The 12,779-nt window shown below is 39.8% G+C and overlaps 1 protein-coding gene across 4 annotated transcripts; it reads left to right on the top strand.

The window, feature by feature from the left end:
* Positions 1 to 3,462: 3,462 nt before the first annotated feature.
* dnajc4 (DnaJ (Hsp40) homolog, subfamily C, member 4) lies at positions 3,463 to 12,721 on the top strand. Of its 4 annotated transcripts, none has more exons than XM_080900714.1 (8): positions 3,463 to 3,776; positions 4,625 to 4,689; positions 6,438 to 6,561; positions 6,698 to 6,788; positions 7,142 to 7,323; positions 8,638 to 8,805; positions 9,213 to 9,299; positions 9,387 to 12,721. In XM_080900714.1, the coding sequence occupies exons 3-8, from the start codon at positions 6,470 to 6,472 to the stop codon at positions 9,481 to 9,483; spliced, it is 717 nt and encodes a 238-aa protein (XP_080756840.1). In that variant the 5' UTR covers positions 3,463 to 3,776; positions 4,625 to 4,689; positions 6,438 to 6,469; the 3' UTR covers positions 9,484 to 12,721. The 4 variants fall into 4 exon arrangements, with proteins under 4 accessions (XP_080756840.1, XP_080756837.1, XP_080756839.1 ...); XM_080900711.1 differs by lacking the exon at positions 3,463 to 3,776 and adding an exon at positions 4,111 to 4,162; XM_080900712.1 differs by lacking the exon at positions 3,463 to 3,776 and adding an exon at positions 4,360 to 4,391.
* The last annotated feature ends 58 nt before the right edge of the window (positions 12,722 to 12,779 follow it).

Here is a 12,779-nt window from a genome sequence, read left to right as displayed (position 1 = left end):
CACTTACATTGGATAGAGGAATCTTTCCTGGGGTGTAACTTCCTCCCCCAGGTGACGTTGTCAACATCTTAGTTGCCGTCCCCGGTTATCCCTCATTCGCGCCACCACACTACCATACAGGCCTAATTGGCAGAGAGCTGCAGAAGTCATTGTCCTTCTTAAAGGTTCTCCATACTCCACACAGCAATGCTGGAGCTTTGTCAGAGTGACCATTGGGTTATTGGTCACCTCCATGACAGATGAAGCTCTTCAGCATCCACACTGTTTATGTGTTAAAAGAGAAATGGTTTCATTGTAACTAAAACCAATTCTCTACTCCTAACTGGCACATGAGAGTACATGGTCCAGCAATAAATTCTCCAGCTTTTGTGAAGTTGTTGGGCAAATGGTGACCTTATGGTATGAAATTGTGGGTCTTTCTGTGTGGAGTTTGCATGTTCTCCTGTGATTGCGTGGAAACTCTAAATTGTGCAACTGGTTGTCTGTGTGTTAGCCCTGCGCCAGTCCAGGGTACACCCTGGTGACAGCTGATTTGATTTTATTGTTTATTTATTTGTACAAAGTTTTTTTTTTTTTCCTTTTCTGTGGCTTTTCTTTCTATTTGTTTTTATGTATTTAATCTTCTGTACAGCACATTGTAGATTTTTTTTTTTTTTTTTTTTAAATTTCAGTATCATGTTTTTGTAGATTTTTATTTTTTTTAAATTTTCAGTACTGTACAGCACTTTGGTCCATTGTGGTTGTTTTGTGATTCAGAGGCTGCCTTTAATGGCCGATTACATCACAGCCAGGCGACAAAGGCTGCTCCAAATGTGACCCACAAATGCCTCCTCCTTTTACCTGGATTTGAAGGATGGTTGGGGTGTGTCCTTCATGGCCCACCCTATCCCAGGATTCGTAGCAGTGAATAATTTTTTGATTTAAGCTTGTTCTGCAGCTACAAGAGAATAGGCACCTTGCAGTTGACGAAATCCTCTGTATGCCAGAGTTTTCTAGAGTCAAATGTGAGGCCACCTGACCGACAGCTAAAGCTTCTCCTAAATTAGGCCATGCAACAGGATAATGACCCCAAGCACAGCAGCAAATCTACAGCATGGAAGTCCAGACCTCAACCTGACTGAAATGCTGTGTATAAAGGAATGCTTGCAAATGTCAATGAATTGAAGTTATTGCTGCTGACTGAAGGTTCTGTAAACTACTCAATCATAGAATGATACGATATTGAACTAAAACAAATGCCTGAACCCTAAATTATGGATATCCTATTGTGGTGATCTAAAACGTAACACTAAATGTGATTAAAACACTAAAACTCTGGACTCCGGGGCTGAACGACCGCGAGGATCACCAGCCCGAGGAAAACACAAAATACACATGACTCTGTGAGAAAGACAATTCATTCTTGAATGAAGACGTGGCTCAGACACATTTAAAATGTAGCCAATTGTGTTTATTATTCAATTATTAAGGAAATAGAAAAGGTGGGGGAATAGAAAAGGAGGGGAGGGGTGGGGGGTAAAGAAGAGGGTAAAGGAAAGGGATAGAAAGGAGGAAAGAGATAGAGGTGAGAGAACCCCAACAATGCCCTCTGAGCAAGCACTGGATGCGACAGTGGATAGGAAAAACTCCCTTTAAAGGAAGAAACCTATGACAGAACCAGGCTCTAGAGGGGGCAGTCAACTGTCGGGACTGGTTGGGGGGTGAGGGTGAAAGAGAGAGAGGGGGGGGAGTTACAGGGAAATAGGGGAGGGAGAGGTGTCAGGAGAGGTGAAAATTACGATGCAACGGTGGAGGAGGAAGACGGGGTGACATCAGTAGAAGAAAAAGTGGAAAAAGTAGAAAAAGCAGGAGTGCTCTTCCTCCAGAAGAAGCGGAAGCGTTTTTTCTTCTTTTCCATGATCTTTTCCACCAGCACTTTCTTCTCTAGGACGAGGGTTCTTAACTCATCAATTGTTTGTGTATTTTCCTTCTCAAGTTTCCTGCATGTTGTCTCCACTTCTTCTAATTTGGCTTGTTTTTCTTCCAGCCTTTCTTTCAGTTCTTTACATTTGGCCTCCTGCATAAGCTTTGCCTCGTGCATCTCTGTATAACTCTGTTGTAATTTGTTGTGTGTGTCTTGTAGCTGCTGACTTCTCTCGAGTTCTTGAAGTGTACACTGCAGGTCTGTGTTTGTTTTCTCTAGTTGCTGCTTTAACATCTGCACCTCAGTGTTTTTGCACTTCAAGTTGTTGGAAAGTTTCTCCAGTTCTGTGTTTTTTCTCAGCATGTCACTGAGCTTACTCTGCATCTCTGAGCATTGTCTTTGCACTTTTTTCTTTTCCCCCTCCAGCTCAGTTGTTTTGGAGTTCAGTTTGTTATAACGGTCTTGCAGCTGTTGGTTTTTCCTCTCAAAGTCCTGGAGAATTTGTTTTTCTTCTTTCTGCTTTCTTTTCCGTTGTTCTTTGTCTTGAAGCAGCTCTTGATATTTGTGCAGCGTTTCATCAAGCTTTACCTGCTGCGCTCTGTATTTTTCCTGCATGCCTCTCTGGTTTATGTCCAGTTTTTCTTTCTCTTCAAGGATTTCTTTATTTTTTTGTAGAGCTTCATCAAGCATTACTTGCAAACCTTGGTTGTGTTTCTTGATGTTCTGAAGCTCACAATCCAGATCTTTCTGTTTCGTGTCATGCTGTTCTTTGTCTTGTAGGAAATCCTTATTTCTTTGCACTGTTTTATCAAGCTTTATTTTCAGCGCGGTGTACTTTTCCTCCACGCCTTCAAGCTTGGAGTCCATTTCTTTCTGCTTAATTTCTAGTTGCTTTTTTTCTTGAAGCAACTCTTTATTTTTGTTCAGTGTTTTATCAAGCTTTGCCTGAAGCCCTTTGTACTTTTCCTCCATGCCTTGTAGTTTGCGCTGCTTTATGTCCATTTGTTCTTTTTCTTGGAGGAGTTCTTGATTTTTTTGCAGAGCTTCATCAAGCTTTATTTGCAAGGCTTCCTTGTGTTTCTCGCTGTCCTGAAGCTTGCAATCCGTATCTTCCTTTTTCATGGTCTGTTGCGCTTTCTTTCGAAGAAACTCAACCCTTCCTTTCAGCACTTTTTGATTTATCTCAGCGCCTTGGAGTTTTATGACCAGTTGTTTCTTCTCTTGGAGGAGTTCTTGATTTTTTTGCAGAGCTTGATCAAGCTTTACTTGCAGCTCCTGAATCTTTTTTTCCCTCTCTTTCTCGTTTTTCTTCTGTTGGAGGATTTCTTCTGTTGGCTTTTCTTGTACTTTATTAAGCTCTGCTTGGAGCTCAAAGATCCTTCCCCGCATGTCTAGGAGTTCCATTTCTTTCTCCTTTTGAATATCTTCCTTATCAAGAAGCTGTCTGAACAGTCTATCTACTTCATCGGTCCTTCTCTCACAGTGCTCTCTCAGTAAGATAATCTCCGTTCGTTGTTTAAAAAAACTTTCCCAGATGTAATTGGTGTACTCTGGCTGGGGCGGGTGTCGCGTATTGTGATTGTTCATGAGATTTTCCTCATGCATTTCTTCCAAGCACATCTTCTGCAGTTGAGTATCGTCTTCTCGATTGCAAAGAGGAGCGCTGGGCTTTACGTTTTCTCTTTTTTTCTGTTTTCTTGGAGACATGTTGGAATCTGTTAACAGTGACTCTGAAAAGGATCCAAAAAAAGGCTTCTCTGGCGAACGTTTGAATGCTGCACACATAAATGCTGCGAATAACGGACTAAAAGTTCTTGCGTCTCACCCCTATTTATAGGTTTTAGGATCAAAGGATCAAAGGATCACAGTGGTGGTAAGATTCTAAATGTGTGTGACATCACGATTCTGTAAGCCAATGAGGTTGTCACATGACATTTGTGGGAGGGCATTCTTTACTTGGACAAATTATCAATAAGCTTTCAATATCAGTAACAATGGTGACAGTATAATTGTTTATTGTGCTGAACAATAAACAATTCTATTGACAATTATATGTGTCCAGTATTCAATATTTAAATTATTCTTTTTTGATGTTTTACTTTTTATTTATCAGTGTTCATCACTCAACTACTCTTTAATCCCGAAAATGGTGGTGTTTTTATTTTGAAGGCCCGCGCTCTTATTTTGTAGACTTTTGATCTAACTGACGTTGGCTCTATGCGCCGAGCTTATGCGATGTTATGAAACTGCCCTCCGCTGGTATGTCACCTCTCCTCCTTTAGTCAGCTCTGCTTCTACAACACTCCTCATTTGAAAATGTGTTTGACTTTTATTTTACGTATTTATTAAAACGCCTCTAGTTATACAGTTTTTAACAAGCTGTCGATGACGTAGTTCAACAGTTTAGAGCTAACTTCCGGTACACCCGGCTAGCATTAGCACTTCTCTGATAGCAGAACAAAGTGTTCCAGCTGAATCTCATGATGTGGTTAGTCGGCTTTTCTGCTTCACTGATGTGAACATTACACGTAATAACTGATGTGCAAAGCCAGCTGTCATTGTAGCAGTTGAATGTAGTTAACGTGAGTGGGTCAAAGTGAAACACAGGTCGTGTTGTGACCTTTCAGCTGATTGTGAAAGGTGTCAAATTGCCCCCTGTTTTAGTTGTTTAATCCCTTTGAAAACATGTCATTCACCTCATCCCTTTGTTTTGGTCCTCAGTCACGTGTCCACAGATAAGGGGACAGATGCTGACGTCGACATTTTCAATGGGAAGACAGTGAAAGGTAAAATCAGAGAAAACAGGCAGTTTGCAGCTAAGTTGTAGTTGACTAAAACTAAACCAAGTACCCAAGCTAGTGACTGACTAGTACCACACATTACCTACTAAAGAAAAAATAACTAACGTGCAGGCTAATAAAAACTAAACTAAGATATTTTGCCTGTTGATAGGACCCATGTGAGGTGTTTCAGGCAATTATTTAGAACACCTCCTGGGCACATCCCTTTGGAGGCACACCCAACTGGAAAGAGACCCCAGGGTAAACCTACATCCTGCTAGAGAGATTATATATTTCATCTGTCTGGGAATGGTTTGGGATCTCCCAGGAGGAACTGGGTTTATCTGGAGAGAATTAAGTTTGGAGTACTAGAGTACTCCAGATAAGCAGGAATATTGTTTGGATAAATATTTTTCAACAGTAAAATAATAATAATAATAATAATAATAATAATAATAATAATAATAATAATAATAAAAATTCTATAGTAGTGAAAAAACAGGAGCTTTTCTGTCATTTAATTTTTTACCTATTCATTACTTTAGTGCAGTATGAAGGGCTGTGGGGGGAGGTCTTTGTCAGTAGAATCAGCTGTAAAACTAAAAGAAAAATACTGTTAGTCCAAAATGTATGTCTTCCTTCAGATTTTCCTAAGACTTCATGTGAGCTGTTTTGAAGGTTTCCTGGGCTGATTTATGGTTATGTGGTTGTTTGGTCAAGGCCAATAGTTTCCTTAATTAATATCATGGGCAGTTAGCAAAGACATAAGTCTGCAGCTGTTTCTGTTTTCCAACCTTGGTTTTAGGCTTAACATTTATTTCATAGAGACATTCGACATGTGCTCAGCATAATAAGATAAGATAAGATAACCTTTATTAGTCCCACACGTGGGAAATTTGTTTTGTCACAGCAGGAAGTGGACAGTGCAAAAGTTATGAAGCAAAAATTAGAATACAATAAGAATAAATACAGTACACAACTGTACAGAATAGAATAAAATAAAATACTATATACAGTAGAATCAACTCAATCCTGTTGTTTGCCCAGCGATCTGGTGAGATAAGTGAGCGTAAGCATCTTTACCAGTAACTAAAATAAGTCTCTGACGATCTCATACGAAAGGAGTCTAAAAATTGAAGGTGAGGCAATGTTTTTGTTAAACTTAACAAAAATAAATAGATCTATATATATATATATGTATTAAAAAGTATGATGATGATTGTGAAGAATGAATATGAATAAAAATGTTGACGATAATAAAAAGTAGAGTTTTCTCTGGGGAACAATACAGTACAATACAATTTCAAATTTGCTTCCGGTGCTGGGCTACATAATGACTCAAATCTACTTCTCCTTGTTTGTTTTCCTTCTAGTATCACTAGTATCAATGTTTTATTACTAATATATCATATCAGTAATAGCTTCAGAGGCAGTTCCAGGTCAAGATTTATAATAATAAAAAATTGATTCTGTTGCTTCCTGGAAACTGCTGTAGATACACATAACGGTGATATTCTGGATTTGTTTCAGTTATTTATTCACTTTTAATTAATAAAATGCTGATTTTTGATGTTACTTTTACACAACTGTTAAAACGTTGTCCCTTAGAAGCTTCTTCCCAGCATTATTTCCTTTTGATAATTAGACATTTATAACTTTAACATATTTAAATTCAGTATCTGGAGCCCGCCCACTTAGTACTTAGTGCCTTGGCTTTGGGTCTTTGCATTGTTTCATCTGTCCTCTCTGCTCAGGTCCTTGTGTGGAACCGCCAAAAATTTCCATCATGCTGTTGGAGGCTCAGCTACGTCTGTGCCAGAGTTGTTTTTGGTGTTGCAAGAGTGGACTGCGGCTGTTCTCCCAAAGCTATACGCAAAGGTAGACAAAGTGAATGTGTGCCTTTAGGTTTTAGGCAGAGTTGCTGAGAACACCTTGATGATTGTGTTTGTGTACTCTGTGTTTAAACAGGTCTGAGTGCCTGCTTGGTTTTGAGTTCTTTGCTTTCTCACCGCAGAAAAGCTGCGACCTACTACGACCTCCTGGGAGTCAAATCTGATGCCACGTTAGAAGAAATCAAAAATGCGTTTTTTGACAAATCCAAAAAGGTATCATTCCCATTTGGATTTAAATAAAACATGTGGCCACACGAGGGCAGCCTTGCACAGCACATTTTGTGCTTGCTAACTGTTCCCACATTGGGCTTCCTCACTGTTTGTTTTCAAGCTATGGCTCCCAGTTTAAATAAGGATGGGTATGTGTGTTTACTTTGTGGCTTTGGCCTCATTAAAGGGTGAGAAAGAAGCTTGGTTCAAAGTGCAAAACAAAAATCTATTTGTCATAAAAAGTAAGAACATTTTTCGGTTGTTAATGGTTGCATATTTGACCTGCACCAGATCTTTTCTTTTTTCATGCTTCATGAGGAGAATTTGCTGCTGACTCTGTCCCCTTTATTGTGCAGCTACATCCAGACAGCGACCCGTCAAACCCGGCACTGCACAGCCAGTTTGTGCAGCTGAACGAGGCCTACAGGGTGCTGAGCAAAGATCTGAGTAGGAAGGAGTACGACTTCAAAATACGACAGCCGTATGGTGGTGCTCAAGTCTTCAGATCTGCCTCCACTGACCCCAGCTACAGAGGCAGGTGAGGATTCACCCACATCCATTAGTGTGTTACTGCTTATGAACTTTACATTAACAGTGTGTCATCTTTAAAAGCAGCAAATTTCACACAGGAACCCCAGTGTTTGGGGCTTCGTTGTTTCTAACATGTATAACAGTAAAACAGGAGATTGTCAGCATCAGATGTGTTCAATTAATTCTCTTTCATGGGCTCAACAGGATGTCACACAGACTATACTGAGGAGCATGCAGGGTAAAGACTGCAATGTCTGAAAAGGTTGAAGTGCACATCTGAAAAATTCACCTTTTTTTATATAATGTCAGGCCAGAGCAGCGGTCATCTTAAAGCACCAAGGGACAGATTTAGAAAAGAAACACAGAATTTGTGACTGACGCTGTTGCATATCTATTTCTGGGAGTTCCTTTCTCAAGGCACAAAAAATGGGGACGACAATGTTTAAATCATATACGCCAACTGATTCACAACTTTTGCAACATGGAATTTACTTTCAATTGCCCCGATATTTAATGCCATAAAAAAGCATGTCTTACAACTACACTTGTGTCACACTTGAATTACAGACATTTCTATCCACAGTCCCACAGTTTCGGGGGACTGAGGCCTTTTCTCCTGTTATTCAGGGACTAAATAAGCACATAAAAGATTTGCAGTGTTGAGATTATGTTTAGTACCTGGTCACTGGAATTCTCTTTATGAGGTCCAAGGAGACCGTGATGTAAAAAATAAACTTGTGTTGCTAGTTAAACGAAATAAACAGCTCTGCAAGAAAGGAAAAACTTTAGCAGTGGCCAAATCAACAATCTGTTACATTTATGAAACGAATGAGTCCACTGACCACAGAAGACAAATAAATTGCAGAATTATTTCCATGGTTGAGAAATCATCTTCACAGCATCCAGTATTTTAGACAATGAACTTTGTGTTGTATTCAAGAATTTGAACTTGAGATTGAGCTCATAAACTCATTAGGAAATTGTTTACTGAGGTCAGCGAGTGAGAGATCAGTAGGGTCATTTGCTCATAAACGTCTATACATCTGGACTTTTTGAAGCTAGAGGAATCCCCTCCTGGTGGACATAAAAAAATAAATCTGCTTTGGATTTACTTTGCAGTCCTGGAGCTTCTGGAAGCTCCATCCTTTATATACAGACTATGACTATCACTTGTCATTTTCATTTAATGTTTCTTGAAGTTCAGACACGATTTGTGTAACTGCAAATCAAATGAGCAACCTTAGTTATTACAACAAGTGCTTATTACATTGACTAGTGACATCAGAAACAACGCTCAATCTTCTCATGCCTTTCCTATCAGCATGGATGCCTATGAGAACATCCGTTACTGGGAGCAGGTTCATCACCCTCACACTCCAGAGATGATGGCCGAGGAGAAGCAGAAGAGGAGGAAGAGGAACTTCCGCCTGGTGGCGTATTGTGTCGTCGCTATGATGCTCAGCATAGGAGCCCATGCCGTCCTCTTCAAGTAAAAACCCCACACACGATACCGACTGAGCATTCAGCATTTTGTATTTAAATTTAAACTGTAAATATTAGAAAGAAGTGTGCATTTGGTAAACTTCCTCTTGCTCACATCCTGTCCTTCGTTGTCCACACTGTGTCCTTTTATTTGCTGCTCATTCACATCCAGATGAATGAGGAATGTTGCGGACGTGTCTCAGTGCCATGTGTGTTGGCACAACCTCCCAACTCGCGGCCTTGAGTTTGCTTTCACACACTGACGTGGTGCCACATGTGTTTGTTGAGATTCACTTCTTTGTGATGTGAGCAGCTCCTCTAACAGCTGTACAAACCCATAAATAAAGAGCGCTGCTGAGTTCTTAGGTTAAGCTCTCTAAAAGGGAATTGTCTACCTCCCTCTGATGCTTTCAGGAAACTGGAAGAAGTTCACACTAACTTCATGGATGAGAAAGACCGAATCATCATAGAAATTTACAATGAAGCCAAAGAGAGGGCGAGGTGTGTGCACTGAGCTTCAGATTCCTTTTTCCCCCTGCTTCTCTCTGATGTTGTTGTTCTGATGCTGTTTCATTTGCGGTTTTTCAGGGTCAATGGTTTTAAGAAGCAAACGGAAATCCTGCGTCAGAAGCACGCGGAGTTTAAGGAGAAATACAAACGCACCGACGTTGGAGACGACAAGTAGCAGATCCTTCAGCTGTGCTCGGTGATGCCAGCAGGCGGACCAAGCTGGCTGTTGTGTTTTAAGATTATTTATTTTCTGACCTTTTTAAACGTGTTTCCACGCCTCTTTCTGCCCTCAGATGTGATCCTGAAATCTGCAGGGAGTGGGTGTGGTTTAGGGGGAGGGTTCCTCTGGTCATAGATGTTGACCAGGATAAGCTTTTATATTTTATGGGGCTCGTTTGTTCCCAAACTTGTTCACGGTTTGTCCACAGGAGCCATAATGAGCTCTATCAAACTGCCCCTAATGGAGTCTCAGGAACACGCTGTTTGCTGTTTATTGTTCTCAGCCTCATTTCTGTTACAGCTGTGCAGCATCTGGAACTCACATGTGACGGTGAATAATACAACATGACAGCTGATCAAGTTGTGAAGAGAGAGACTCTTATTTGCAGCAATGTTTCATGTTATTTTAAAAGAAAATGTCTTTCAGCACTCAAGTGTGGACGCTGCTGTTTAAATTGGTTCACACCTGATATATATTCACAAGTGTTTGATTTTTGGACTTTCTGCACTTCCTGCCAACAAATATAGATTTGTTTGACACAGAAAATCTGGAGAAAAAAGTGCCACTGAGTAAGTTATTTATTGCAAACTGTTGTAATATTATGGAGAAATGCATTTAAAGGAAAGATCACACACACAAAGTGAGCCAACATTTACCATTTTGGCCTCTCAGTCTTTATATATTATATTGTTTTATGTTTTTGCTGCCTTGTTGAGTCCCTCTTGGGACATCTGAGAGAAAGCTTTAAAAGATCTCATTAACCATCCTTTGCTTGATTTCACTTTACTTCTACATGCTTCTTGTTATTTAATGTCTTGCTTATTACCATTTCTTCCCATAGTGTCATTTGTTTCCTGTTACCTTTTAACGAGCAGCAGAGAAGAATTGGTAATGATTCAAATAGATAATTATCTCAGATCTTTGTTTTCCATCACGTCAGTGAAAGTGAATCATACATTTTTAACTTTGAAGACAGCAACGCAGTTATGTTTATTTGCATGTTTGGAAAGGCGACACCCATTATGAAGTCAAGGCTTGGATTCTTTCCTTCTTTCTTTCTTTTTATTTTGGAAGGAATTGTGTGGGTGTGTAAAACCCTGCATCTACAGCGTGAAGTTTGTTTTTTAAGAAAGGATATCGCCCCTTTTCCCTCTCTGTTTTCTTGTCACCAGCGGCCCCTGCCCTGAGACGTCAGCAGGAGATAACATACTGTGTCCCCGCATAGCTCTCAGACACCCTCACCCTCATGTGGCGTGTGAGTACCCTGTCATAACCCAAACACGCCATAATGACTGAGATCCTCATGTCAGCATGCCTTCACACACACACTGATAGGAGATGAGGCTCAAGAGTTTTCCTGCTAGAGAAGAAAACAGCTCTGGATGCAGTTTTAATTGACTTTTATCTTTAGTTTAATGAGCTGCAAAGAGAAACTGTGTAGAATCATGCTCTGAAATAAAAGCGTGACATGCTCTTTGGAGATTATTTTTTATTGATTAGTTGGATGGGAGGGGCTGAAATCCTTAATTTCCCTCCTTGGGCATTAAAAAGATCATAAAACTGCTCCCAAACCACAATGATCCACCTTCGGGAATCAAAATTGTTTTTATGATTTTAATTATCAGTAAACTCTACTACTGTGCAAAAGTCACTAGCAGCTTTTTTTTTTTTAATATATATATATTTTGCTTCCAAGCAGGTAGTTTCTTTCTGAAGGTCTTTCAAACTTTGTCTTTGACTGATTTTTCAATGATTTTCAGTTCAGTCTTTGTGCCTGACTTTTTTCAGAGAAACATTTTGTTTTTTTGTTAAGATTCATACCTATGAGTCAAGCATAAAGCACCTAACTTGAGGGATGAATCACTGTTGTGTGTACATGTAAGAGACAACGACAAAGAAAAGTATTTTGCACCGACATCGTGATTCCCAAAAAGCTATTAACTCAAAATATGGCAAATCTTGTCATGTTGTGCAGTGTGTCCTTAAACAATCTGGGAAAGCTGGAAAAGTGGAGGACTAAAGAAGTTGATCCCTCTGCTGTTCACTGAAAGCTCATCAGAAATGTTCTCGGTGAAAGTGTATCTGTCGGGAAACTATTCTTAAGGAAAGGAAACGGTGATAAATGTTGAGGTATGAGAAATTACACAGAACTGGCCAGAAAATCAGGGGAAACAAGTCTGAAGAAGAGATGAATAAATAATTTGAAATTTCTGTTTTAACCCAATCATTGTCAGGATGTGTGGAGGAAGTCAGGAGAGAGGTACAGCAGTGATGGCCTACAGCCATCTTGTGAAACACGGTGGAGGCTCTGTCATGGTTCAGGGCCCCATTTCAGTCAGTGGTGTTTGGGATGTTGTCAAAATTAATGGAATTATGAATAGAGAACAGCATTGTCCAATGTTGACCCATGATGCAATACCAACTGGAAGGGATCTGATTGGCAGCTGCTTCATTTTTCAGCATGAAATAATTCCAAACCCACTGCCAGTGCAGTGAAAGCACACCTGGATAGAAAAACAGTAACTGGAACACTAACAGTGATGGAGCGGCCTCTCCAGAGCCCAGACCTCAACATTATTGAAGCAGTGTGGGATCATCTTAACAGAGAACAGAGCAACAGACAGCCAACGGTTCAAAGCAGAGCACTGAATGTCCTTCAATAAGTCTGGAGAACCGTTCCTGAAGATGACTTCATGAAATGTTGCCTTCAGGTTAAGGCTGCATAAAGGTGGTCAAACCAAATATTGACTTTCAAGCTTGTTAGAATTATACAAACTCTGTTTTTGTCTTATATACTGTATTTCCATGTATGTTTGTAGATGTTTCCATAAATCACTGCACCTTTTTACCATTTCCTCAAAAAAATATAAATATATGAAGTGTTGCCCAAGACCTTTCCACAGTTTATCAGTTATACTTGACACTTTGTTTTGGGCTTTTTTTATTTGAAAAATGCCCCTTGTCATTTTCTTCTCACAGTGGATGGACAGCAAATATGTAAATAATAAAGTGAATAATGGCTGACTTTGATTTACCTGCTTTACTGTCAAGACACAGTGGAAAATTTGAAGAGAACAGAACAAATCATTCGTCAGCGTTATTAGTAACACCTAAGCTGCATTCCTACCGCGACGTGTCAGTCTGTGTTTACAAGCAGGGTCACTGTGCATTACAGCCTTTGGTCATGTTGACTTGTTGAGAAATTCCTTGTAAATAACTTCTATGATTAAACTGAAGAAAATGTTTATCAA

Source organism: Rhamphochromis sp. 'chilingali' (assembly GCF_963969265.1).
Source record: "Rhamphochromis sp. 'chilingali' genome assembly, chromosome: 13".
Classification (NCBI taxonomy): domain Eukaryota; kingdom Metazoa; phylum Chordata; class Actinopteri; order Cichliformes; family Cichlidae; genus Rhamphochromis; species Rhamphochromis sp. 'chilingali'.
Note: the sequence above shows the minus strand (reverse complement) of the source record. Positions and strands in the feature narration are given on the sequence as shown.